Consider the following 27,233-nt stretch of genomic DNA (forward strand, 5'->3'; position numbering starts at 1 on the left):
ACAAATAGATGAGATGGTTCAGAACACTGGGGATTCACAGAAAGGCTTAACGTTCAGCGTGTAGCTTGTTCCATTGTCACAGTGTGTGTTGGAAAAAACACTACAGTGATATTCCTTTATTTTTCTAACCCTTGTTTTAAAAGGCATAACCCAGTGGCAGCAGGAAATTTGTTTAACCTGTAAATCTTTCATAGTGTGCTAATCTTACATCAACAGTGCCCCAACTGGCTCAATTATTCCTTCAATAGCATTTTGTTAAGTTTTGCGTGCTGTGGCATAATATAATCTACAGAATGAAAAGTATGCTTCTCTAAGGATGAATGAATCTTTATGAGTGAAGTCTAAAAGTCGATGCATTTAAATCCTACTGTTTTGAGTGTACATTTAATCACATGCACACTTTTCCTTTCTGAAAGGATCTTTTCCTTATAAGTAGGCTTGTTCTTACAATCAGAATAAGAGAATAACAGAGTTGAAAGGGACCTTGGAGGTCTTCTAGTCCAACCCCCTGCATAAGCAGAAAATCCTATACCATTCCAGACAAGTGGGTGTCCAGCCTTTTCTTAAAAATCTCCAGTGGTGCAGCACCCACAACTTCTGAAGGCAAGACGTTCCACTGGTTAATTGTTCTCATTGTCAGGTGTACAACGGTACAATCATGCAAAGCTTTTTCTTTCTTCTCAGTTCTCCAATACATCCTAATTGGCATCTAAAAAAATAAACTGATTCCGTTGATAGTGCTTCGCTTAAGATAATCTGAATATTCTGTTTCTGATCTTTGACCTATAATGATTCATTTTCATACATGCGTTATATTATATGATTGTAGTTTTTTTTCTGATGCCTTCATCTGAACCCTTCCTACATCTTGATTTTTTAAAAAAATCTCATCAACCCACAAAAGGTTCACAATCCCTATTTTCCTTTGCTTAGGTCTTCCTGTTGGTTCTTTGTGGAGATATGAAAAACAATGAATACAACAGATTTGTTTTGACTACTATGTCAACACTCTTCTTCCCCTTTCTCAATTCAGGAACATGTTGTATAGCTGGGGATATTTTTCTAGCCTTGAAAAGTCAGACTGCCACACTGTGTGACTTACATATGTCTAAAAATCCCTCAGAGGCAACTACTTATCATACTGAATGCATGAATAAGCTTCACTTTGATAGAAACACGAGGAAAGTCCTATTTACTCAGAATGACCTTAAATCTCCAGGGCCAAATGAAATGCAATGTAAGGTAGGAAAGGAACTAGTTGATGGTCACGCTAAACCCTTATATATTATCTTTGGGGAAATCTGAGATAACTGGGAAAGTGCCAGATGACTGAAGGAGAGCTAATATTGTTGGCAGCCTTTTTTTTAAAAAAATGAGAAAATGAGTGTCTAGGGAACTGCAGTCCAGGTTGGTCTGAAAATTCTCAACCAGTATATAAAGAGACAGACCTGTAAGCTTTTGTTCTTACATTTGTACTTATATATTCATTATTGGGATGTGGTGGCTCAGTGGATTAAGATGCTGAGCTTGTCGATCAGAAGGTCGGCAGTTTGGCGGGTCGAATCCTGAGTGCCGCGTAACAGAGTGAGTGCCTGTTACTCGTCCCAGCTTCTGCCAACCTAGCAGTTCGAAAGCACGTAAAAATGCAAGTAGAAAAATAGGGACCACTACGGTGGGAAGGTAACAGCATTCCGTGCGCCTTTGGCATCTAGTCATGCCGGCCACATGGCCACGGAGACGTCCTCGGACAAGCGCTGGCTCTTCGGCTTTGAAACAGAGATGAGCACCGGCCCCTAGAGTTGAAAACGACTAGCACGCATGTGCGGGGGAACCTTTACCTTTACCTTTATTCATTATTAGCAATAGCAATAGCAATAGCACTTAAACTTATATACTGCTTCACAGTGTTTAACAGCCCTCTCTAAGTGGTATACAGAGTCAGCATATTGCCCCCAACAATCTGGATCCTGAGTCAACCTTAAGCCAGTGAGAATCGAACTGCCAAATTGCAGTCAGCTGGCAGTCAGCAGAAGTACTGCATTCTAACCACTGTGCCACCATGTCTTATTAAATAAAAATAATCTTCTTATTATTTGTTCTCTAAGAAGAGAGTTCAACCTATTTTCCAAAGCACCAGAAGACAAGAAACAATGAATGGAAATTAATCAAGGAGAGAACCAACCTAGAATTGAGGAGAAATTTCCTAATAGTGGGAACAATTAATCAGTGGAATGGCTTGCCTTCAGAAGTTGTGGGTGCTTCATCACTGGAAGCTTTTAAGAAGAGACTGGACAGCCATTTGCCTGAAATGGTATGCTCAGTCTTCTGCCTGAGCAGGGGGTTGGACTAGGAGACCTCCAAGGTCCCTTCCAACTCTCTTATTCTGTAAATCATTTTAAAAGTAAGATGGTAATTAACAGAATCCAGGATAGGTTTGTGAAAAATGAATCTTGCCACATTAAGATTACCTCATTTGCATGACTGGGTTATAATGACAATCACAATTAGTAGAGTGTGGAAATGTTACAGACATAATGTACCTTGATTTCAACCAAGCCAAGTACATCACAATATTCTGATTAGCAGGCTGGTTAAGTACTGGTGCAATGACACAACAATTAAATGGATAGTTAGCTGAAATAAAAATAATATTTGGCATGTTCATCAGTTTTCCTCATCAAATTTGAGTTAGATGCTGAGTGGTTTTAGATTTGTAAATGTAATGTAATGTAATGTAATGTACCAAGCTTTCCAAGAAAATTCCACACCCATTTGCACTATTCAGGTGACCTCCAGGGCACAGATAAACCTCCAAGTGGCCTCAACAGCTCTCAGAAAGAATGCTAAGGAACAGATGACTGCAAGGAATATAAATCCTTCCATCCTCCACCATTCAGTCACAACTGAAGAAGCTTCTTGGATGAGAAGCGAAATGTATTCAAGGGGAAAAAAATCCAGTTGCCTTTCGAAAAAGCACCTTTGAGATCACCATAAACTGGATGACTCAGACTCTCCATAGACTTATAACAACATAATGTAATGTAGTGAAATATAATGTAATGAATATAATAATATCAACATTATAACTTTATGAATTTTCAAGTTTTCCATATGATTGGATCGTGTTCAAAGATATACAGAAATTGCAGGTAAAATCAACCAATCATACATACCACATATGATGAGCATATGCAGTATGTTCAGACCGCCTTACATTCTTTTTTCAAACCTTAAGTCCTCCAAAGTTTTCTGGCATTCCCTTTTTTTTGGGGCATGGGTAGCAGACATTTGGCCACATAGGCATTTGGAAAATGAGTTTGCCATTAGCAGACTGAGACACACATACAGACACACGTGCCCTCCAGAAAATAGAGGTGTGTATTGTGACTTTTATACTTACACACATATATGTACGTAGACATGCATGCATGCATATGTGTGTACGTGCATGCACTCTCAATCAAAATGGTGAAAAGACAACTCACAACGCATCAAGAATCATAGAAGTTACCACTCTGAACAATAATGCATATATTACATTGGATGTAGAATTTCTCAAACCAATGTAGTACTGTAATAAGAAATAAGTATTTGCTCCAGGCAGAATATTTTTTTTTAGTTTGTTCAACCGGCTAAAGTGTCCTCTGAGTTATCCAGCTGCCTTGGGCTCATCTAATAAAATCTGGACATTGCTAACCCTTTTTCTAGTGAACCAATGCTTTAGGGCTTTATATTAAAGCCAGTTGCTGCATATAAGACATGGGTGTCCTAATTACCAGTAGTATATCTACCTACTCTTGTCTTCTGCAACCATCTTAATTATCTTGCTGCAGTATAAGAGGGAGATAATCACTTTTTTAAAAATAAAAAATCACACTACACTTAGCAGAACATCTGGCACCAGCACCTGTAAGAGCAGGTGGCTTTTATAGGCTGCAAATATCTCTCCAATGTTCATTATGTAGACTGGTTGTTAAGAATTTTAATTCTCACCAAACAAAGTGTGGACTTATGCATAGTTGCAAAAATTTTACAACATCCCTCTGAGGATTTTAGCCATGTCGGTCACAAAACTAATATCATATTGAACATCTTATTCTGCTGTGCATCCATACAACCATTTTTGCCTCTTACCTTTCGACTTCCTCTCATAGAAACTTCTGCCTCGAGGTGGAGCGCTCTCTGTGTAGAGGTGATCAAGATCTTCTTGCCATGTATCTGGATTAAAGTGCTTGAGCAATTCCTCCACTGTATCAAACCCAGCAATGGTTTGATCTAGGGCTTCCACAGTAAGAGTGGGGTCAGTCACTGATGGAGAGCGATAGGAAATGCCCTAAGAATGACATACAGAGCAGGGTACTTTGAACATCATGTAGAAAAGAACAAAGAAATCAAAACTACTCTTTCCAGATTTAACAGCAACAATGAATTATCACACAACTGGGACTAAACATTACTGAAAACAACCCTTGTGTTCCCTAGGCCAGGGGTAGGCAACCTTGGCTCTTTTATGACTCGTGGACTTCAAGTCCCAGAATTCCTGAGCCAGCATGGCTCAGCGTGGAAACCTCTCTCTTTCCCCTCAGCATAGCTGGCTCAGGAATTCTGGGACTTGAAGTCCACGAGTCATAAAAGAGCCAAGGTTGCCTACCCCTGCCCTAGGTTTATGTCTTTATATATATATATAAAATTATAATTATATTATTATATTTATAATAATACACCCATCATTGTGTGGGTCTAAAGTGTTCAAAGGGGGTGGGGTGGCTCACTGGTTAAAGACGTTGAACTTGTCAGCTGGAAAGCTGACAGCCCAGGTGAGGGGGGAGCTTTCATTACTTGCCTCAGCTCGTGCCCACCTAGCAGTTTGAAAGCATGAAAATGCGAGTAGGTAAATAGGTACCACATCAGTGGGAAGGTAACAGCATTCCATGTGCCTTTGGTGTATAGTGAGGCTGGCCACATGACCACAGAAAGGGTTTTGGGGCAACACTGACTCCCTCAGCTAAGAAACGGAAATGAACGCTGCCCCCTAAAGTTGGACTCGACTGGAAAGGGGAAACCTTTACCTTTTAAAGTGTACAAAGAATGATGCTTGTTCTTCTCAATCATAGTTCTGAGATGGAATTTGACTTACATTTGCTTGATGCAAATCACAGCTCTCAACTAAATCAGGTTCTTTCTAAGATACATACTTTGCTTGAAATACAACAAATGCCAGTATAGCTTGTCCTCTGGCTATATTACAGAACAAGCATAAATCTCCCAGCCGAATGCATAGAGGCTGGGAAGATCAAAGGACAGGACAGTAGTTCATAAAGGCAGACAGTAAGGATGACCAACCTGTGATCTGCTTAAAAGCCCCATCACCCCAAGATTATGTTCATAGAATCTTGTGATAAAAGGGACTCAACTTAGCCATGCCCTTTTGGTTTGTTTCATTGAAAAGTTAAGTGACTGGGAAGCATGAGGCCTCTTAGAGGCAACTGCTACTCCCCACGTGCTTAATCTCCCAAAGGGCCTGATTTTGACCACAAAACAATTTTAGAGTTTGTCTTGTTTGAGCAATTTGCCCCCCAGCAGTCTCTTGCTATTCTTCACACTCCCAGCCCCTAAAAGAAGTTCAGTTCCACCCTTTGTTGTGACAGCATGTTACCAATAGCTTCCTGTGACTCACGAAAAGGTTGGGAGGCTAAACTGCAGACCCCAAACGTTGTCCATCACTGAAGCAATAGGCTGGTCCTGATTTCTAAATACCCTTTTCATCGCTACTGTAACTGGTTTTATTTATTGGGTTTTGTTTAGATCTTGGTAATGAAGAGTATAGAATCAGAATAGCACCTGTATAAAAAAGAAGAAAATGATGAAGAAGCGGAAGAATGGAAGGAAAATAAAAAGGAGATGCTGTGGAGCTTTTCAATTCTAGTATTTAGTTACAATGACATGTAGGAAATGGGAGATCACTCAACCTTTACCAAAAAGTCGGCTTTGAAGAAGAATTTATAGAAGAAGTAGTCTTCTAGAAACATTCTCAAGAATAATTCCAAGCATAAGGATGAGAAAGGAAAAAAGATATGATTGTCAGAGGGTAAAGAATACTCAAACATAGATGGATCCAACGGAGTGAATGTCCAAGACACATCTTTTGCAAGGCTTTTTTTTAAAAAAATGACAAGCTAAGAGGTATTTTAAGAAAAAGTTATGCTAGATGTGAAAAAGACTGTTGGAACAGGAATTGTAAGGAGACAAGTTTTGTGGTCATGAAGTGCAATGTGTCTGATTTTTATTGCTGCAGATGAGTGGAGATAATGGACCAGAGAGAAATTAGAAGACATCAAGGTGAGCAAAGAACAGTAATACTTTCCTTTTGTACAAAATTCCTGGCATTTGTAAAAATAGACTTTTCAAAACACAATGTCCATATAGAAGAAGGAAGCTTTATTTTCTTGATAGAGAGGTAAGGTGGGGACAAGTCAGGAGAACAATCTCATGCTCTAAAACAACTAAATAGCAGATTCTTATGAAAATCTAGTGGCTAAGGATAAACTAAACAAGTTTGACTTTTTTCTTTGCTGACAGTATGAACAGTTTTAAAAATATTTACATGTGCCCTATGGCCTAAGCACTGTATCTCAAGGATAAGACAAAGAAAAATTATTTAACAGACCAAGAGTAAGACTTGTTGGATTATAAATCTCATTCTTTCCATTCAACAATTGATTGTTACTTGGGAAGAAATACTAGTGGCTCATTTTAAACAAATGTCAAACAAAAATGATGTTTCGTAGTTACCCAATGTATAAATGAACTCTAATGCTGGAATTAGAAAGTAATTTTAAAAAACCATTGCGGTTTGTTCAATAAATGAACAGATTAAGTGTACATTCCTGAAGATAGCTTGCAGGGATATTCATGCTTTGGAAATGATTCAGAAGGAGTGTTTCAAACTGCAGAGGAGAACAAATTGCAGCATCTCTTTAAACTTATATGCTGGCTGAGGAATTCTGGGAGTTGAAGTCCACAGGTCATAAAAGGGCCAAGTTTGAAGACCCCTGCCTTAAATCAATGATGTCTGTTTTCAGGCTGAACTCTGAAGAATGGTGCTTCTACCTTGCTGCATTGCAGCCTTCTATGTTCTTCTGAATCATTTTTGAATCATGAGAAGCTTTAATTCTTACACAGATTATTGATGCCCTCTATTGTTCTATAATAACATCCAAGCCAGTAACAAATGATTTCATGAGCATCATTAATAATGAAAATTTGGACATGAAACTCATCTTTTCCTTGTGTCATAGAGGCAAGTAAGAAGTGTGAGGTTCATTTGAGAACCTGCAGCAAATACACAGGAGTTTATCCAGATTAGCCTATTTATCCATCTACACACACTTAAACTTTTGTGGCTTTCCTTAGTCTCCAGATGGTCTCCATGATGTGTAAGAATTTTGGGAACTACAGTTCTTAAGATACTTGATGAGTGCCAAGTTCAAAGAAGCCTGATTTATTCTGAATAGCACTGGTTCCCTACATCTGACCGATACCTTTTATTTATCTGTTTAAACTGGGAATGCTAACGATGGCATCTGGGACTTTCTTCGTGCAAAGCTGACTACATAATCCCATTCTTGTCATATCATGCTCTGTAATGCTATGTTTCCAAGGGAGCCAAATCAAATAACTAATATCTATTCTGAATAGTCATGATATTGCCAGAAAAAACCTTTGACTGAAATGGTGGAGAAATTGATGATTGACTGATTCACTGAAAAATGTAAGCCAGATTTCATTACTATCAACAAACCCCAAAGCAGTATTACTAGTAGAAAAGTCTCTGCTAGTTACACTGCCAGCGTTATAGCGATCTGTTTGATACATCACATTAAGTGCTTAACACTGGTTTGCTGAACAAGCTGTAATCACTTCAATTCTCATAATGCACTAAGCCAAAATAAAACAAATTGTATAATTGCTTAGTGGAATGTTTAAATCCAATTGATCTCCTTGCTGTGGTTCTCAACTGAGTTCCAGTTACTTCTTTCTCTTTCAAAAAAATAAAAATAAAAATAAAAATAAAAATTAACACATTATTTACCAAGACCGGGCTTGTGACTGATTCCCAGTTGGTTTCAGATGCAACAGGCTGAAGATCATCCTGAAGGCCAAAGAGAAACACACATACACAAACACACAAAAAAATAATGTCATGCAGGTATTGTTTTTCTTCTCTTTTCTGAAAGCATCAATTACACAGCTGATCCACCCTTCATGTAGCCTTACTGATCATCGCTCTTAGTTTGTGTTAGGAATAAATTCAGGAATTTTATCTTCTAGTAAGACAAACCTAGACAACATAGCTCATTTTTATACCCAAAAAGGTGCATAAATACAAGTAGCTCTTTAAAAAGGCTAATTTTGAGAAGAAAATTATGTGGCTTGGCTTAGAGTATTGCACCAAAATAGGAAAGTCTATATTTGTCATCTTTGTTCCTCTGACAGGAGTCATTGCCTAACAGCAGCTGCAGTAACTAAATCTGGGTGCATGAAGCTATTATTAAAGGCACAGGAGCAGCCCCTCAGACAAAAAGAGAAAAATAACATTCACTTTGACTAAGGCAGAAATAGACAAAGGTGTTTCTGGTGCTTGAGACAGGACAGCTAAACAGCAGTTCACGGGGATGCCCAAATGGCTAAGCCAATTGAGTGGAAACAGACCATAAATTTAAAGTAGACAAAAGAACTCGGAATATGCCAGACAATAGAAGAAGGAAGATTATGATGGTGGGAAAGGACCAGTCAATCTGAGAGAAGGAAAAAAAGGGAGAACAAAAGAACAAAAGAGAAAGAAATCAGGGGGAAAAGAACAAAGAAGGAAGAAAAGGCAACAGCATTATTGCTATTTTCCAAAGCCACCGCTTCTGTAAAACCCAAAGGTAGAATCCATATTACAGCTCATTTTTCTACCGAACAGCAAACTGATCCATTACATATCCATAACTGTAAGGTTAATGGTTGTTTTCTTTCAATCTGCTAGCAAAGTATTGAAGTTGATTTCTTTTCCCTTCACATCAAGTGTTGCCAATTCACACAATTCTCTCACTGACCTATTATCTTAGTATACAGGGGTGTTTCTTAACCTCAGCAATTTTAAGATGTGTGGATTCGAACTCCCAGAATTTCCCAGGGTTTTTTTTTTTGTTCAGTTCTATAATATCTTTGAAGATGGTGGAGGACAGGAAGGCCTGGAGGAACATTGTCCATGGGGTTGTGATGGGTTGGACACAATTTCACAGCTAACAACAACAACAACAACATAATATCTTTTGTAATCTCAAATAATGTCCTTTCTAGTATCACAGAAAACTGTTATCCTTATACTATATTCTATTCTATGCATATAACAAATTGAAGTGCTTCTTTTCCTTGGCCTCATGCTGAAAAATTATGGGATAATTTGATTTTTTTCCTCCTGTACTGCCTCTCCCCAGTGTTGCATTTGAATTGCCCCTTAAATATCCAGGAGTCCCATTTTTTCCCAGAGAATGTAGCTTCTGCTACACAGCACAGTGGCAATAAATAAATAAGTCCCTTTGCAATCATCATTGTTGCCTTGAACACCAGTGTTGCCATGGTATCATGCAACTGCACAACACTTTCCTCATTTGGAGCAAAAGCTAATCTGCCATGTTGGGTCCATTTCTGGATTCATCTGATAAGGTTATTTTCTTTTTTAAAACTCCTAAATTAAAATGAATTGAAATATTTTAAATATACTTTGAGAATATTTCTAAATTGATTGTTTCAAGTTCACAGAAGGAAGATACAGATGGAGGGGAGATGATAGATAGATAGATAGATAGATAGATAGATAGATAGATAGATAGGTAGAAAGAATGTGGCTGTCCATTTGTTATAAATGAATAGAATAGAATAGAATAGAATAGAATAGAATAGAATAGAATAGAATAGAATAGAATAGAATAGAATAGAATAGAATAGAATAGAATAGAATAGAATAGAATAGAATAGAAGCTGGAAGGGACCTTGGAGGCCTTCTAGTCCAGCCCCCCACTCAAGCAGGAGAACCTATACCATCTCAGACAAATGACTGTCTAGCCTCTTTTTAAAAATCTCTAGTGATGGAGTGCCCACAATTTCTGGGGACAAGCTATTCCACTGGTTGTCCTCACTGTCAGGAAGTTTCTCCTTAATTCCAGGTTGCTTCTCTCTTTGATCAATTTCCAACCATTGTTTCTTGTCCCACCCTCTGGTGCTTTGGTGAATAACGTGACTCCCTCTTCTTTGTGGCAGCCCCTCAAATACTGGAACACTGCTATCATGTGTCCCCTATTTCTTCTTTTCTTTAGACTAGCCAAACCCAATTCCTGCAGTTGTTCTTTGTATGTTTTAGTCTCCAGGCCTTTGATCATCTTAGTTGCTCTTCTCTGATTTTTTTCCAACCTCTCAACATCTTTTGTTTGATATGGTGACCAAAAATGTTTGCAGTATTCCAGGTGTTGTCTTACTAGGATTTTATAAAGTGGTAGTAATGCTTCGTGCTATCTTGATTCTATTCCTCTGTTTATACAACCCAGGATTTTACTAGCTTTTTTGGCTGCTGCTGCACACTGCTGGCTCATAGTCAAGTGATCATCCATTAGGACTCCAAGGTCCCTCTCACAGTTCCTGTTTTTGAGCCAGGTCTCATCCAATCTGTACTTGTACCTTTGATTTTTCCTTCCGAAAAGTAAAACTTTGCTTTTCTCCACATTAAAATCCATTTTCTTGGATAGGGTCCATTGTTCAAGTTTGCCAAGATCTTTTTGGATCCTGATTTTGTCTTCTAGGGTGTTGGCTACTCTTGCCAGTGTGGTGTCATCTGCAAATGTGATGAGTTCCCCTTCAATTCCCTCATCTAAGTCATTGATGAAGATATTGAAGAGTACTGGGCTTAAGATGGAACCTTGTGGTAACCCACTGCTTACTTCTGTCCATGTGGATGTAGTGCCATTGAGGACTACTCTTTGAGTATGGTTTGTCAGCCAGCTACAGATCCATCTGGTGGTGATGTTGTCTATTCCAACCTTTTTCTAGCTTACCAAGGAGTAGGTTGTGGTCTACTTTACCAAATGCCTTACTGAAATCTAAGTATACTACGTCCACATTATTTCGCTGGTCTATTAGTTTGGTCACTTTGTTGAAGAAATGAAATAAGATTAGTTTGGTATGATCTATTTTTAACAAACCTGTGCTGGCTACTGGCTATAACTTTGCTTCTAGTTGTTCACAGATCTGTTTTTTTTTATTATAATCTTTTCTAGGATCTTCCCAGGTATTGATGTTAAACTGATTGGTCTGTAGTTTCCTGGGTCCATTTTCCCCCCTTTCTTGAAGATGGGAACCATATCAGCTCTTTTCCAATTCTCAAGTACTTCCCCAGTGCTCCAGGATTTTTAAAAGATGTGGTGCAATGATTTTGAGATAACATTTGCCAGGTCCTTCAGAACTCTGGGATGTAATCTGTCAGGCCCCGGTGATTTATATTCATCAAGATTGGATAGGTATTCTCTTACCATTTTCTTCCTTATTTTAACTTTTGTTTCCAGTATGTCTTTTGCAGTGTTTTTTTTGGTATGTTGAGCTATAGTTTCTATTTGTGTGAAGACTGATGCAAAGTATGAGTTAAGCAGTTCTGTTTTCTCCCTGTTGCCTGTTATTTCCTTGCCATCCTCTTTCTTTAGTGGACCTAGAATTTCCTTGACTTTTTTCTTGTTGTTAAAATGTTGGAAGTAACTTTTTTATTATTATCCATGATTTCTGTTGCAAGTCTTTGTTCGCTTTGAGCCTTTGCTTTCCTGACTTCATCTTTGCATGTTCTGGCTGTCTGCTGATAATCGGCCTTAGTTATGTGCCCCTCTTTCCATTTTTTGTATTTGTCCTTTTTGTCTTTCAGTTTGTCAGAGAGACCTTTGTGCAGCCATGCTGGTTTCTTCTTGAATTTCTTGTTTTCCTTTCTCAGTGGTATTGTGCTGGTCTTGGCTTTTATGATTGCATTTTTCAGAATTTCCCATGCTTCTTGGATTGTTTTCCCCTTTAGGATTTTCATCCATGGGATCTTTCCTAGGTTCTCTCTGAGTTGGTTAAAGTCAGCTCTTTTGAAGTACAAGACACTGGTTGGATTGTTTTCTGTTGCTAGTGTTTGCGTTATATTAAATTCTAGTATGACGTGGTCACTTTTGCCCAAGGATCCGGGAACTTCAACTCCCTCTATCACTTCTTCTCCATTAGTTAGAATTAAGTCTAATATGGCTTTACGTCTAGTTTCCTCCTCCACCTTTTGGATGACAAAGTTGTTGGCTAGGATGGTCAGGAATCTATTTGATCTCCTGCTCGCTGCAGAGTTTGTCTCCCAATAGATAGATAGATAGATAGATAGATAGATAGATAGATAGATAGATAGACAGACAGACAGTCAGCCAGACAGCCAGTTAGTCAGCCAGACATGACAGAATGTGGCTGTCCTTGTGGTAGATTTTATATATATATATACAGTATATGTGATAGCTAGCTAGATGATGAAGATGAAAGAAAGAAAAAAAAGAAATAAAAAGAAATAAATAAAGTGGCTGTCCATTTGTGAGATATAGCTAGCTAGCTAGACAGCTAGATAGATAGATAATGAGATAGGCATACAGACAGACAGATAGGCAGAGGCTGCTCATTTATAATAGATGGATAGTTAGACAGATAGATAGCATTAAACAGAATGAAAATATTTGGCCAATATGAAAGCCAATAAATACCCACACTTTGGATTGGCTTAATAATTGGAAAAGTGTTGTTCCTCTCCAAACATGCAAAAAAAAAGTCCTTGCATATTTCTTTTGAGGAAAAAAACCCCATACAAACCTAAAACTAAATGATAATTCCACTTTTGGAAAAAAAAATAAAGTTAGAGTAGTGCGGTGGAAAAACTACTAAGTTATTTTTGAGCTGCTTAATAGGAAATAAATATGGGATTTTCCCAACACTCCCTCTCTCTGATGCTGTACCTTAAATATCCAGAAGCCACACATACTCAGAAGAAGCTGGCTGCCAATGTACATTACTAGCTATAATTCCTTTATTAGTGATGACTGTGTTAAGAATAATATGAAATGATGTACTTACTGGATATCTATTAATTCTCCCTGTCATTGTTACTTGTCCTAATAGGAAGGGGAGTATGATATTCCAAAACCTTATCAAAAATACATGAAAGTTTTCAGCTGCAATTACAATCAAGGACAGCCTGAGCTTATTTTTCTATTTATGGAAAGCAAACTGTGTTAAAGAGTAAGGGAAACTAATTATTCTTATTAAAGAGAAAATTCCTTCTACAAAAAGGTTAGATGGCCAGAGAGAAAGATTCAGTTCTAAACTTTTCTTTGATAGGCTATGCATCATAAAACTTTCAACTCCCAATTCCTTATTAGCCATTTCTTCCTCATAAGACTTCCACACACAATTCTGGAAGTTGGACTGGAAAAACAAAAAAGCAATGTTGCACCAGGAAATGAATAGGGAATCCAACCTGAGAAAGGAAGGGTTAACTTGAATGTTGTACAAGAATTCAAGACTTCCTTAATTCAAAGGGTTGACTGGCAAACTTGATATATACAGAACAGGTGTCAGAGTCTACTTTGGAGATGGTAGTAGCAGCATGATAATTCTTGTCATCATTTGCTCTCTAGTATTACATTTTCAATGGTCACCTGACTATATGATGATTGGAAGATGTCACACTGTTCCATGGCGTAGCAATTTTTGTCAAAAGAAGGGAAAAGATGATGAAGGGATTTAAGGGCCGGCAACTGCTTTGTAGAATTCCAGTTGGAACTGAAAGTCAACTCCTGTGATTGCTAAGTCCTAATTTGACCTAGTGTTTCTTTCTTCTTACTAATATATTTGCAAACAATTTTCTTTTTGCCCATTCATCTTCAGAGCAGATTAAAGGGAGAAAACAGAATAAAGTATTGAAGGCATGTGTGGAAATGAAGACGGACCACAAACTGGGTGTTACAACTATCTATCAGCCATGTATCTGTTACTGAACAAGACACATAGAAACACCTTTTATGATGGCTGGGTTCTTACAGTGAATGTGTCCTCATTAGTTGCTGCCTTTTATAACATCATCCACCTGAGATTAGACTGGCCCCTTCAGAAAGACCCAGTTGGTCTTTTCCAACATGGGTATCAGCAGGTTAGTGGGAATCCGTGAGTTCCTGTTATTTTACTGTCAATTGACATTATCTTCAGCTGTCATTATAGGATTTTCTTTTAATATCATTTGATGTTTATTTTTGCATTACATTTTTATATGATGTTAGCCACTCTATAGAGTGATGGGTGGCCACATGAATGAAATAAATTATCCCCTTCTAATATTTTGCAAAGAAATGGTAAGCAAGGAACTGGATGCAAGGATGAAGTTTGATTTCCCCCCCATAAATTATAGAATTATAGAGTTGGAGGAGACCACAAGGATCATCTAGTTCCACCCTCCTGAAGGTGAACAAAGCCCAATTAATCCATCTTTGTCTAATACGCCTTTTCTCAAAAAACTTAAGACCACAAAACCTACAACTGACATTGGTTTCACTTTTCTACTATGTCAGAAAGTTTTTCCTTATATTTAAATGAAATCTAGCTAACTCCAGATTATACGTGTTCTTTCTGATCCTAGTATCTATTATGGAATAGTTTTTAAGTGTCCTGCAGACGTGACAAACCCGTGACATCATGTGATGTCATGCAATGTATTGGGACGGTTTTGCCATTGCCGGCAATGGGGTGGGTGCAGCTTCCGGATGATGCATCCGGCCTATGGGCCGGCAGTTTAACACCCCTGCCTTATAGCTTCTGCTTATGTATCTGCATATAGCTTTAATGTCTTCTGCAAGTCATATATTCTGCAGACTGAACATTTGAGGTTCATTTAGCCTCTCACCATAGAATATGTCCTCAACTCCTAATATTATCTTTGTCAACTTTTTCTGAATCCTCTCTGTCACTATCTCTCTGGAGAAGTAGTGCCCAGAATCATATACAGTACTGAGCATGCTCTGAATTGTACACAGAACTAGCAGTGCAGAACGGAGAGAGAGAGAGAAAAAAATAACTTATCTTTAATATGGTGTTCTTCTAATGTAGCTCAGAACTGTATTGGTCCTTCTAGCAACTGTCCCAGGGTGCTGGTTCATGTTTACTTGTGATCAGTGACCATACCCAAATTCTCCTCAGATGTAGTGTTTCCAAGCCATGAACCCCCTACCTCAGACATGTCAGACACAAGGCCCGGGGGCCAGATCCGGCCCGCAAAGTGGTTTCATGCGGCCCATGAAGCCATCCTGGAAACAGTGAGGGAACGGCCCCCACTGCCTTGGCCCTGGCCCAGAGACCCTCCTTCTGCCAGAGACCCTCAGATCTGTCCCACTCCTGCCCAGGCCCCCATAGGCACCCTTGATGCAAACGATGTAGAGCTGGCCACGCCCACCCAGTAGGCCATACACACTCTATCCACGCCCACCCAGTAGGCCATGTCCACCCTGGCCATACCCACCCGGCCCCCTGAGGGTAGCCGCAATGCTGATGTGGCCCTCAATGAAATTGAGTTTGACACCCCTGCCCTACCTTGTTTATGTGTCTTATGTTTTCCCCCTTTCTAAATGCAATATTTTACATATCTACTTGTTAAAGAACATCTTGTTTCTCTCAGGCCAGCCTGTCCAGTATAGTGTAGGTTTCAGCCCTACAAGATAGACTAATTCAGTAAAAAGACTCCACTGGAAGACGCAAACTATACTCTATTGAGTATATGCTATACCAGTGGTTCTCAATCTTTCTTCACCACACACCCTCTTTAAATATCATGATCCATGGACCATGGCCACGGACCCCCAAGACTTAACTCAAGATTTAAATCATAACATTTCTTCAAGCCTTCACAGATCCCCTGTGACAATATTGTGGCCCCTGCAGGGGTCCACAGTTGACAGGTTGTTATATTAACAAAATCTTGCAAGCTCAGATAGCAATTTACCTCCCCTCCCTCTTCTATACCAACGAATGAGGAATCTGTCTGTATCTCTTCTGGATGCTATCATGTTTAATTAATTGTATGTTAAGAATGTTTCACCCCTTTTAGCTTCTACAATGGTTCTTGCTTATTTACTTCAAAGTCATTTCCTTCTTTCTCTACAGCTGAGCTACCTTCCTCAAGGATTAATATTGTGATGAATATTTATATTCTTAATATTGTGATTTTTTTTTAAAAAAAACATTTTCCCCCATGAGGTAAATATTAGTCATTTCTGGGAGAGTAGAAGCCATGTTAATGTTGTAGTTACAGTAGTGTTTTATAGATTATAATTTGAAGAGAAGCTGTAATTATTCAGGCTGTTTTTCTCTTTATAGAAAGAGTATGAATAAGCTATTTTTGTTATTGGTAATTATTAGTAGCATAAAGCATAAAATTGCAGCTGTAGTGGGGAGTATTAAAGTATTGTGTGTTTGACTACAGAAGTCATATATAAGTCTATCAGAATAAGCAGTGCTTTTTTTCTATAAGAAAAAGGTGCTGGAACTCACACATGTCATACAACCCGCCTTGCCTACCCTACAAGGTTCCATCCAAAAAAGGTGTCGTTCTGAGGGTTCTATGACAAAAAAAGCCCTGAGAATAAGAATCAGAATAGAACTGGAAGGGACATTCGAGGTCTTCTTAGTCCAGCCTCCTGCTCAAGCAGGAGATCTATACCATTTCAGACAAGTGGCTGTCCACTTAAGAAGTGTCTCTTCTTAAAAACCTCCAGTGATGAAGCATCCACAACATCTAAAGGCAAGCTGTTCCACTGGTTAATTGTCCCCTACTGTTAGGAAGTTTCTCCTTAATTCCAGGTTGCTTTTCTCCTTGATTAGTTTCCATCTATTGTTTCTTCTCTTGCCTTCTGGTCCTTTGGAAAATAAGTTGCTCCCCTCCTCCCTGTGGCAGCCTCTCAAATACTGGAATACTGTTATCATGTCCGCTCTAGTCCTTCTTTTCTCTAGACTGAAGAGAAATTGTGGTTGTGAAACTGAAGGCATCATAGTGTGTTCTTCAACCCCTCCCCCCAGCTGCCAACAATGTTAACAATAGAAGAAAATCATTTTAAGGGGGAAAAGGTGGAGGGATTAGAAAGATATGTTTTTTTACTTAGAGACAGCCACTTTCTGCTCTAAACACAGCTCTTTTTCTCCTTGTCTATGCCATACATGGCACTGCCACATCCCCATATATAACCTTTTGATAGTTTAAGGGGCCCATTGGGTGATGTTGATATTTTTTCAGAGAGCTGTGGAAGACCTCCTTACCTTTATAGAACTGAGTTCACTCATTTGAAACTTTACTCTAAAATCCAGTTGTGCATTGCCTGCCTTAAACTGGCTGGAAGCTTGGCCACTGAATTTCTCTGGCATTTGCTGGTAGGACGTTGAAGCCATCAGGAAGAGTTTGCTGATGACCATGGGATGCTAGACTGCCCTGGTTCTATCTAGGGAGCTCTGCACCCAGAGGTTCTGCACTTTTGTCATAAGCAATGGTTGCTTAACTGAACTGTGCAGCACTGTGCTAGTAAGTTTAATAGTCTTGAACTTGGATAGAGAGCAGTAACTTCCCCACACCAGCTGATTCTAAAATAGCTAAATACACTTGAGCCTGGTTAAAATCTTAATGGGTAATCAATAGCAAAGCACAGGGATATCGATTGGGCCAGGGAATGGATCAATATCTCAGAGAAAGGCGACGATCAACCATCTCTGTATAGTTGTGAAAAATGCAGTTTCTCATTTAGAATTTCTCCTGTATGTAGTCTCTCTGTAGAAAACAAGAGTCAAGTGGATCTTTCCCTTTAGGCGGGTCTTTCAAATCCCCTGGACCTGCTTCCCCATCCTTATCCCTAGGTAGCTAAGGTGAAGATTTTAATCTCATTCTTAACAGAAAATTCAGTCCCCTTGAGAGAACACTTTGTTCTTCCCTAATGACAGATGCGGTGGCTCAGTGGATTAGGATGCTGAGCTTGTCGATCACAAGGTCAGCAGTTTGGCGGGTTGAATCCTGAGTGCCGTGTAACAGAGTGAGCACCTGTTACTCGTCCCAGCTTCTGCCAACCTAGCAGTTCGAAAGCACGTAAAAATGCAAGTAGAAAAATAGGGACCACTACGGTGGGAAGGTAACAGCGTTCCGTGCACCTTTGGCATCTAGTCATGCCGGCCACATGACCACGGAGACGTCCTCGGACAAGCGCTGGCTCTTCGGCTTTGAAACGGAGATGAGCACCAGCCCCTAGAGTTGGAAATGACTAGCACGCATGTGCGGGGGAACCTTTACATTTACCTTTAATGATAGACAGCTTTGGGAGTCAGAACATGCCTTGAGTAAAATCTCAAAAGAAAAGCAAACTATACACCCTACCAAATGCTTCTGTAGCCTCCCCTGTATGCAGCAGAGCAGAAACGTGACTCTTTGGGCTTAACAGGAGGATAACAATTGTGATGTGAAAGAAGAAAGATGTCATATTTATGTCAGCTTTTTGCTCGGATGGAGGGAAATTAAAGGATGACATGTTGAAGGGGTGCTGTAACTAAGTGCTTTCAAAATTGTGCATCTGAAGCAAAAATACAAGGTCTTCTTTCCCAGGATTCAGATTCTGTGGGAATAGAAGATGCTCAACTCATGTGCTGGAAATATTTCTGCAGTAAACATTTTTAAAAATCTTTCTATCCCAGATATTTATTTATTTATTTTAAAAAAGAGGGGAGGGTGTTAGTCCAGTGGTTCTTAACCTGTGGTCTGCAGACCCCTGGGGGGCTGTGATGTCATCAGAGGGGGATCCACAAAGGCTTGAAGAAATGTTATGATTTAAATCAGGCATGGCAAACTTCTGGCCCGCGGGCCAGATGTGTCACGATGAAACCGCACCCTCCCCATTGCTGGCAATGGGGAAAAAATCACGATACGTAGCATGACGTCACGTGACGTCACGAGTTTGACATGCCTGATTTAAATCTTGAGTTAAGTCTTGTGGGTCCATGGCCACAAAAAGTATTTAAAGGATGTGTGTGGTGAAGAAAAAATTGAGAACCACTGATTTACTTAGGCGATGGAGCATTTCTCTTTTATATTCAATATATATATATATACGCTGAGCTTGTCGATCGGAAGGTCGGCAGTTTGGCGGGTCGAATCCCGAATGCCGCGTAACAGAGTGAGCGCCTGTTACTCGTCCCAGCTTCTACCAACCTAGCAGTTCGAAAGCACGTAAAAATGCAAGTAGAAAAATAGGGACCACTACGGTGGGAAGGTAACAGCGTTCCGTGCGCCTTTGGCATCTAGTCATGCCAGCCACATGACCACAGAGATGTCCTCAGACAAGCGCTGGCTCTTCGGCTTTGAAACAGAGATGAGCACCGGCCCCTAGAGTTAGAAACGACTAGCACGCATGTGCGGGGGAACCTTTACCTTTATACACACACACACACACACACACACACACACACACACACACACACACACACACACATGTATACACTGCTCAAAAAAATAAAGGGAACAGAAAATAAGACATCCTACTATTAAATACAGTACATTGTGTTGTTTAAGTGTTCCCTTTACTTTTTTGAGATATATATATATATATATGTTTCAAATGTTAACTATTTAGATTACCTTGCTAGGCCCCAAACATGGAGCAAATCTTTATTTCCTGTTTTCAGCCTATCTTGAAGGCCATCGAACAGGCTGTAGTCACACTGGACAGTTCATATATTTGTGTAAATTACTAACAAAGAATTTAAAGGGAAACTGAGATGCATTTCTGACTCTTTAGTCTTCATCAGTCAGCTATACCCTTCTGAGATTCGAACCTGGGCTGATTGCATACAAGGCAGTGTTATTTAAATTCTTTGTTAGTAATTTACACAAATATATATATATATATATATATATATATATATATATATATATATATATATATATATATATATATATATATATATATCCAATTTACAGCAGAGGAGGAAAGCAACAATTCCTTACCTTTTTTAGATGTAATGGAGCTATAGTCATCTCTCAAGACCCCACTAAAGGTGGCCATCTATTGAAAGAGGCTTGGTTGTGTGATAATAATTCAATTAATAGACACATCGAATTATTACCACCATACCAAACTCTGAGAAGGCATTTACAACAACACAAAACATCCAAATGCTTAAATACAATCAACAAAGACACAAACACACCACTTCACCCACCTGTCAAACACCATATCAACACAACAGATGAGATTATTATAACACAATCCATTCCAATTGAACTAAACAACAGACAAAATTCTAACACAACAATCATAACTTGTATAACCAACACACCATCTGACACTTCTACACATAAAGACAGCAAGGGAATGAGATGACCTCTTTGACTCTACTTCGAATGAAGAGCCTGTCAGCCAGCGCATGACTACACGTGGCGCGACGAGACTTGCGCACCTAACAGCTGATATGCGCCAAGCAGCTGCTGGGCACGACTTTTAAAAATCAACCAGAGACCGGCCTTTTCCAACAAAGCCGGAACCACTGAGATTATAAACGAGCAAGCTTGTCACGAACAGGCCACACCCACATTCCACAAGTTGACCGTTATAACTGCCATACAAGTGTATGTACTGACTTCCTTATCATTCAGCCCTTGCTCTGATGATGTCAACAGCTTGTTGATGAAAGCTCAGCAATAAAGAAGAATTTTCTCTTATATCCCGGAGTTCATCGTTTTTATTTTTACTAACTTTGAATATGTGTGTGTATGCACAATTTTTATATCTCTAGAATAGATGCCACTGACTTCTGTAGGGATCACTCCTAGGTTGGTTAGAGTTGCAGTTCAAAATGTCATTTTGCATTTAAAACAATGAATGCATTTCATATGCAAATGTCAACAGTTAATCAGCTGATGAACTGATTAAGATTTCTGGCACTATTGTGACAGACTTGTTTATTATTATGAGCAATGGCTGGATTCCCAAATGTCTTTCAGCTCATCTTAAAGGCTTATGCCATTATTATTCTATCCAATAGGCACCCAATTAATTATTTAACAAGTTACTATTGACAAGTTCTATAATTCTCCTGAAATGCCCCTTTGGTTTCTGGAGGGGCCCCTTCTCCTGCTTTCTATTGCTTAAAAAAATAATAATTTGAAGACCTTTTAGGTTCAGGATTCCACCCTCACACTTCTTTTGGTACTTTTTTGGTTATCCTAATGACGTTTCCAGCAAGTTTGAATGGGATGAGGGAAAAGCAAATCAGACGTTCTTTGCAATCTTTTTGTCAGTCTATTCATAACTGCAGAGCCTAGTATTTTTCCCACCCTCTCATCTTTTTATTCCTTCTTGTCTTATCTCCATCTGCTCTCAGCTTTTAAAAGAAAAAGCAGCAATTCATTTTTCCCCTGGGTTTCTTCTTACTTTCTGTTCTGGCTTTAAGTTCTGAAATATGCTGGGCAGCGGGAAGAGAAATTCTTTGTTGCTTACGCAAGACATTCAGGTCAGTTAAAAACCCAATGTGAGACTTTTTTTCTTGCTGACCATTATGTAAAATGAGCATGGGTGCTTTTTGAATGTTGGTAAACACTACTGATTGATTGATTGACTGACTGATTATTTGCAATTAAGTCACGCTGGCTGAGGAATTCTGGGAGTTGGTCCACAAGTCATAAAATGACCAAGTTTGAAGACCCCTGCCCTAGAAGTTAGTAGAAGTTAAATGCTTCATCTTTGTTTTTGGGTGTTTTTTATTTTTATTTTAAAAGGGTGGGTTTTAAATGTTTTTCTTTTTACAACTTACTATGCAAGGTGGTCTTGAATGGGCACTTCTCGGAACTTTTGTTCCAGATGCTTCATTCCAACTAATGTTGTCTTCTGGGAGAACAGCAGTATATGGCATTATTACATGCATCCAATTATTTGTCTATTTTTTTCCTTCTATAAACTAGAAAAATCACAAGCTCTGTTTGCTAGACATAACCTTTATTAGCACATCCATTCCAGATCAGAGCTATGAAACAATATAGATTTGAACAATTTGGAGTACAACTTTTCATAGACATTGCATCTTCTTTGGGGCTTACTTGCAACCCTCAGGGTTGCTATGTGGCAGCTTCCATGACTCTGTGGTCCAACAGGCAGTTCAATTTCCCAGGGTTTTTTGGGTGTGGAATCAGAAAGAGTCTGGGAGTCCATGGACACCATGGCAATCATGGACCTGACTATGTTGGAGGCCCAGTACAGTTGAAAAGTTTAAAAAAGACATCCTAGAAGAAAGCAAAGGCAAGCTGCTTTTGCTATTGCCAACATATAACATGGATGATCTATGACTTGAGAGAATTGAGCTTAGATTGTAGGAGATTTTACCTTGTCACCAAGTCTTTAGAATTACCTTTTTTTTAAAAAAATATCCATTTATATCCCACCCTTCTCCGAAGACTCAGGGCGGCTTACAAGCTTAGCAGTAGCCTTCATTCTATGTATATGCCTGCTTATTAGGGCTTTCACACACACCCCAAGCAGCATTATTACAAAGTCAGCTTAATTGCCCCCAACAATCTGGGTCCTCATTTTACCTACCTCGGAAGGATGGAAGGCTGAGTCAACCTTGAGCCTGGTGGGACTCGAACCTGCACTAATTGCAGGCAGCTGGTGTTACTTAAGGAGGCATTAGCCCACTGCTCCACCAAGGCTCTTTCAGTAGATCTTTCTTTTGTTTCCTTTTTGTTACATTTTTTTAGTATAAAAGCAAACCTACCCTTTTCTAGACATTCATTAGCGATGCTGTGCAAAGCTTTGAAAGAGGTTTTTGATTTGGCAAAGTTTTGATCACACCATCCCATTGAAACAGATATGCATATCAAAAGGGTGGGAATTTGCTTCGAAGAGCAAATCTGAATCAAGAGTTTTCAAAGCACTTTGCAGATCGATGGCTTTTCTACTACTTCTAGATTGTTAGACACATTATTAGAATTATGAGATCAGAACAAAAATTCAGACCACAAGATAGAAAAATAGAGCTGTACTTTTCTACACCTCTTTACTGCCCTCTACCATCATGTAGATCTTTGCAGTGCAGATCTGGCAATCTTAAGCAGTACATGAGTTGCAATTTCAATGTCATATTGAATGAATGTCCCAGTGGAATTGGGGACACTAAGTGGCATGATGGATTCTCTGGCTTTGAAATAGGTAGCCAGCCACTCAGTTTAAAGCTGATTAACTCTTTGCCTTGTGCAGGTTTTTAGAGTGATAAGACTACATCAACCTTATGTAATAATACATCTCATTGGAGATAGCCATATGTCTTAACTTTGCTCTCTTACATTACTGAAATGTTCTCTTCTTCTCAGCCAATCAGCACTATTAGAGACTCAACAGAGATCTCAGCAATCTGCATATAGTCTTATGTTTAAAACTGCCAGCCCTTCCCAGATAAACCAGATAGACAGCACGACTAGATGAGCTAATTCTACTTTATACTAAGGCTGTTATTGGCAACGTGTGAAAAGATGACATTGTATAGAATGCCTAGGAAAACTATAGAATGTGTGACATTTTTAGGGAAAGTGTGAAATGTCTGTGTTATTTTAATAAGCTATATACTTTTCCTAGGCATTGTATAAAGAGCTATTTAGGCAAAGTATGAAAAGACAGTCATGAAAAGGGTTAGGGTTAGGGTTAGGATTAAGTACAGGTCTTTCTTATTAAAAAAAAAAAGAGAGAGAGAAAAAACCAGTATTAACCTACTTGTTGCAATAAGGAAGGCTAGAATGGCATTTTAGTGAGAGTATTTTATATTTTGCTGGCTTGCCTGTTAGCATTGCACAGAATACCTAGGAAATGTGTGATATACTAAGTGTTTCATACTTTGACGTCCCATTTTTGGCATTCTATAGAATTCCTTGGCATTCTATAAAATGCCTAATTTCACATATTGATGGTAACAAGCTACATTAACAGAATCTTGCAAGTCTGGAGATACGCTTCAGATACAATCTGAAGATACAAACTTCCAACTGCTACTTTTAATAACTTGATCCACTACGGGGCCTTCCTAAGTTTATCCCTCTTACTGTTAACCCACTGGGGTTCTTGCCTCTCTTGTCTGATTGTATCCTAGGCAACCACTCTTTCCCTCATCCCCCAAGGTCATCCACACATTTCTCTACAAACATCTGGGATGGATTTAAATCTCTTGGCCACAAATGAATGGGTGCTGGGTTAATACCTCCTGCCTTCAAAGTAGAGGAAAGATAACCACCAAGCCACAGCTTTTATTTCACCAAGTCTTTCCTGAGAGGAAGGGATCAAATTTACAAAGTAACTGCCAACTCTTTTGATCTCAGAAATCAGTGATCAAAGCTAGTACATTAAGTTCAGACCATAAAGACATTTGTCATTTGTCACGCTAAACCTTCCAGGCCAGAAAAGCTAGGGATTAACATGAGCTTTTTTTTAAAAGCTTTTTGAATGTATCTGTGTTTATATTGCAATAGGTTACTTTCTGCATTGGTTCAGTGAATTGCTTTCTAAGATAATTGCGTGATAGTTTGAAGGCTCTTCTATCATCCATTCCTCATGCCTCCAAAGAAATACTGGAGAGAATTATTTTTTTTAAAAGAAATGTTATGGGAAAAACCCTTGGAAGTGTTCTAATGAAACTTGCCAGGTATAATTATTAATGTTACTGTACATTCTCAAGTGTCTATAGATGGCAGTAGGACTTAAGAGTTATATACCACTTCATAGTCCTTTACAGCCCTCTCTAAGCAGTTTACAGAGTCAGCAAATTGCCACCAGCATCCTGGGTCCCCATTTTATTGACCTCAAAAAGATGGAAGGCTGAGTCAACCTTGAACTGGTCAGGATAATAGTCTATAGATGTTAAACAAATCAAGAGTACAATTTTGGCTACAATTTTGTAGTCAAAACTCTCTCTCTCTCTCTTTTTTAAAGTGCTTTAAAGCATGTACCAAAGTAGCTTCAACAGTGAGGTGGATGGCATGTTAAAACAAACAAACAACCAACAAGCAGGCAATCCTTCAACTGTGGGTATCATCTTGACTTTTTGATTCCTTCCCCTATAGAGACGCCTATTTTCATTCCATTCTTCCAGAAATGAAATATCTTCAGATGTTTCAATATGGGCAAAACTTTGTTTCAAATTGGATTTGGTTGCCCTCAAATCACATATCTGAACTGGATCATGTTTAGATTTTGAATCGCCAACTTAAATCAAATCAGTGCCAATTTAAATTTCATTGTGAGGGAAAATAGAAGGAAGTTGTGTTGGATATGTTCACTGCCTGGAGTTATTTGTTAAAATAATAAAGGGAGTGTGTGTGTGGGGGGGTATAAACAAACAAAAAGGAGTCCCTGTGGATTTTACTGCACTAGGTGTTGCCAATTGTAGGGAGTAGTGCTCATTTCTGTTTCAATGCCATTGAACCAGCACTGTCCAAAGACATTTCCATGGTCATGTGGCCAATATGACATCTCAGAGCATGAAGTGGTCCCTATTTATCTACTCACATTTGCATGTTTTTGAACTGCTAGGTTGACAGGAGCTGGGACAAGGATGGGAACTCACTCCACCGCATGGTGCTCAGGTCTCAAACCTGAGCTGCTGGCTTTCCAGCCAACAAGCCCAGCATCTTAACCACTGAGCCACTGTACCACCCATTAGCAAACAAATAAATAAATGACAGTTAAAACAAAATATTCCCCAGTGGCAGTTGGGCTAGTCTTTTCCTTTTCTTCTCAGTGCAGTGCTGCTTGATTAATTAGATTCTAGTTGATTACATTTTGTACTTGGACTCCTAATTGTTGTTTTATAGCATATTTGGGTTTAATTGGTGTTAGCTGCATTGCAGAGATGTGCACTCACAGGAAGGCTAAGCAAGGATATTGGATTTTTCTATAACACTTTGATATCACACCTAAGTGCACATTTGTTCAATTGCATGGTGGGAGGAAGGGAAAGGCAGGTGTGCTCTTAAGCATCCATCTATGAGCAAGATCTTTTGGCTGTGGGCACAACACGAACTTGTCTTACTCAATTTACTTGAAGATTCATTGACTTTTTAGAAGCTCTGTGGATTCCATTTAATTTCTCAGTAAACATATAAGAGAAATGTCATGTTTCCCAGGGAGAACAGAAGTTAAAGCAATTCATTTATCTCCCTTCCTGAAGGAGAATGAATCGCTGTTTGGAAAGAAGGTGAAGAGATAGGGTACGTGTTTGTGTAATCTCCAAATTAAAGAAGAACTTTCCAAGAAGATAATAACACTGCATATGCAAGAGACCTTTCTCTGTCTCCGAAGATTAAAAGCATGATCTTTTGCCAAATTCATTGTTTACCAGTGGGATCAAAAGATGCTGAATTAGTGGAAGCAGAAAACAATACTGCTGTTGGACTGTTTTAAACCAACTTTAGCCTAATAGTCTGAAAGGGAATTCATGAGGGAGGTTTCTTTCCTTCCATTAATTGTGAAACATTGATTTCTCGTATTTTTGCACAAAAGAAAGAAAAAAGAAAAGTCTTTACAAGATATTAAGATTTTATTTTGAAAAAAGCCTAGTTCTTTCTGAAATTCTATGTTAGTAGAATTCAGTTAGCAATATAGTTAGTTATCGTTTAGCTAGTAGAATTTAAGGGGTGCGGTGGCTCAGTGGGTTAGGACTCTGAGCTTGTCAATCAGAAGGTCAGCAGTTTGGCGGGTCGAATCCCGAGTGCCGCGTAACAGAGTGAGCGCCTGTTATGCGTCCCAGCTTCTGCCAACCTAGCAGTTCGAAAGCACGGAAAAATGCAAGTAGAAAAATAGGGACCACTACAGTGGGAAGGTAACAGCATTCCGTGCACCTTTGGCATCTAGTCATGCCGGCCACGTGACCACGGAGACGTCCTCGGACAAGCGCTGGCTCTTCGGCTTTGAAACGGAGGTGAGCACCGGCTCCTAGAGTTGGAAACGACTAGCACGCATGTGCGGGGGAACCTTTACCTTTACCTTTAGTAGAATTTAGTTAGTAACCGATATAGAAGTTAATGATGAACCATTGCCCCAGTGCTACTAGCCTGCCCCAGTCATGCCAGCAGGAAAGACCTTATTTGA

General features: G+C 39.1%; 1 protein-coding gene across 2 annotated transcripts in view; it reads right to left on the minus strand.

Moving 5' to 3' along the window:
• PDGFD (platelet derived growth factor D) overlaps positions 1–27,233 on the minus strand; it is a 195,346-nt gene that overhangs the window by 22,790 nt on the left and 145,323 nt on the right. The window contains exons 4-5 of one of the 2 annotated variants that reach the window (XM_081326632.1): positions 8,093–8,152; positions 4,135–4,333 (exon numbers count right to left, since the gene is read on the minus strand). In XM_081326632.1, the coding sequence (XP_081182758.1) occupies positions 4,135–4,333; positions 8,093–8,152 (259 nt within the window). The remainder of the gene's footprint in view (positions 1–4,134; positions 4,334–8,092; positions 8,153–27,233) is intronic. The other variant, XM_081326633.1, reaches the window with a different exon arrangement.

This window comes from Vipera berus, assembly GCF_964194415.1.
Source record: "Vipera berus genome assembly, chromosome: 4".
NCBI classification, from domain to species: Eukaryota; Metazoa; Chordata; class Lepidosauria; order Squamata; family Viperidae; genus Vipera; species Vipera berus.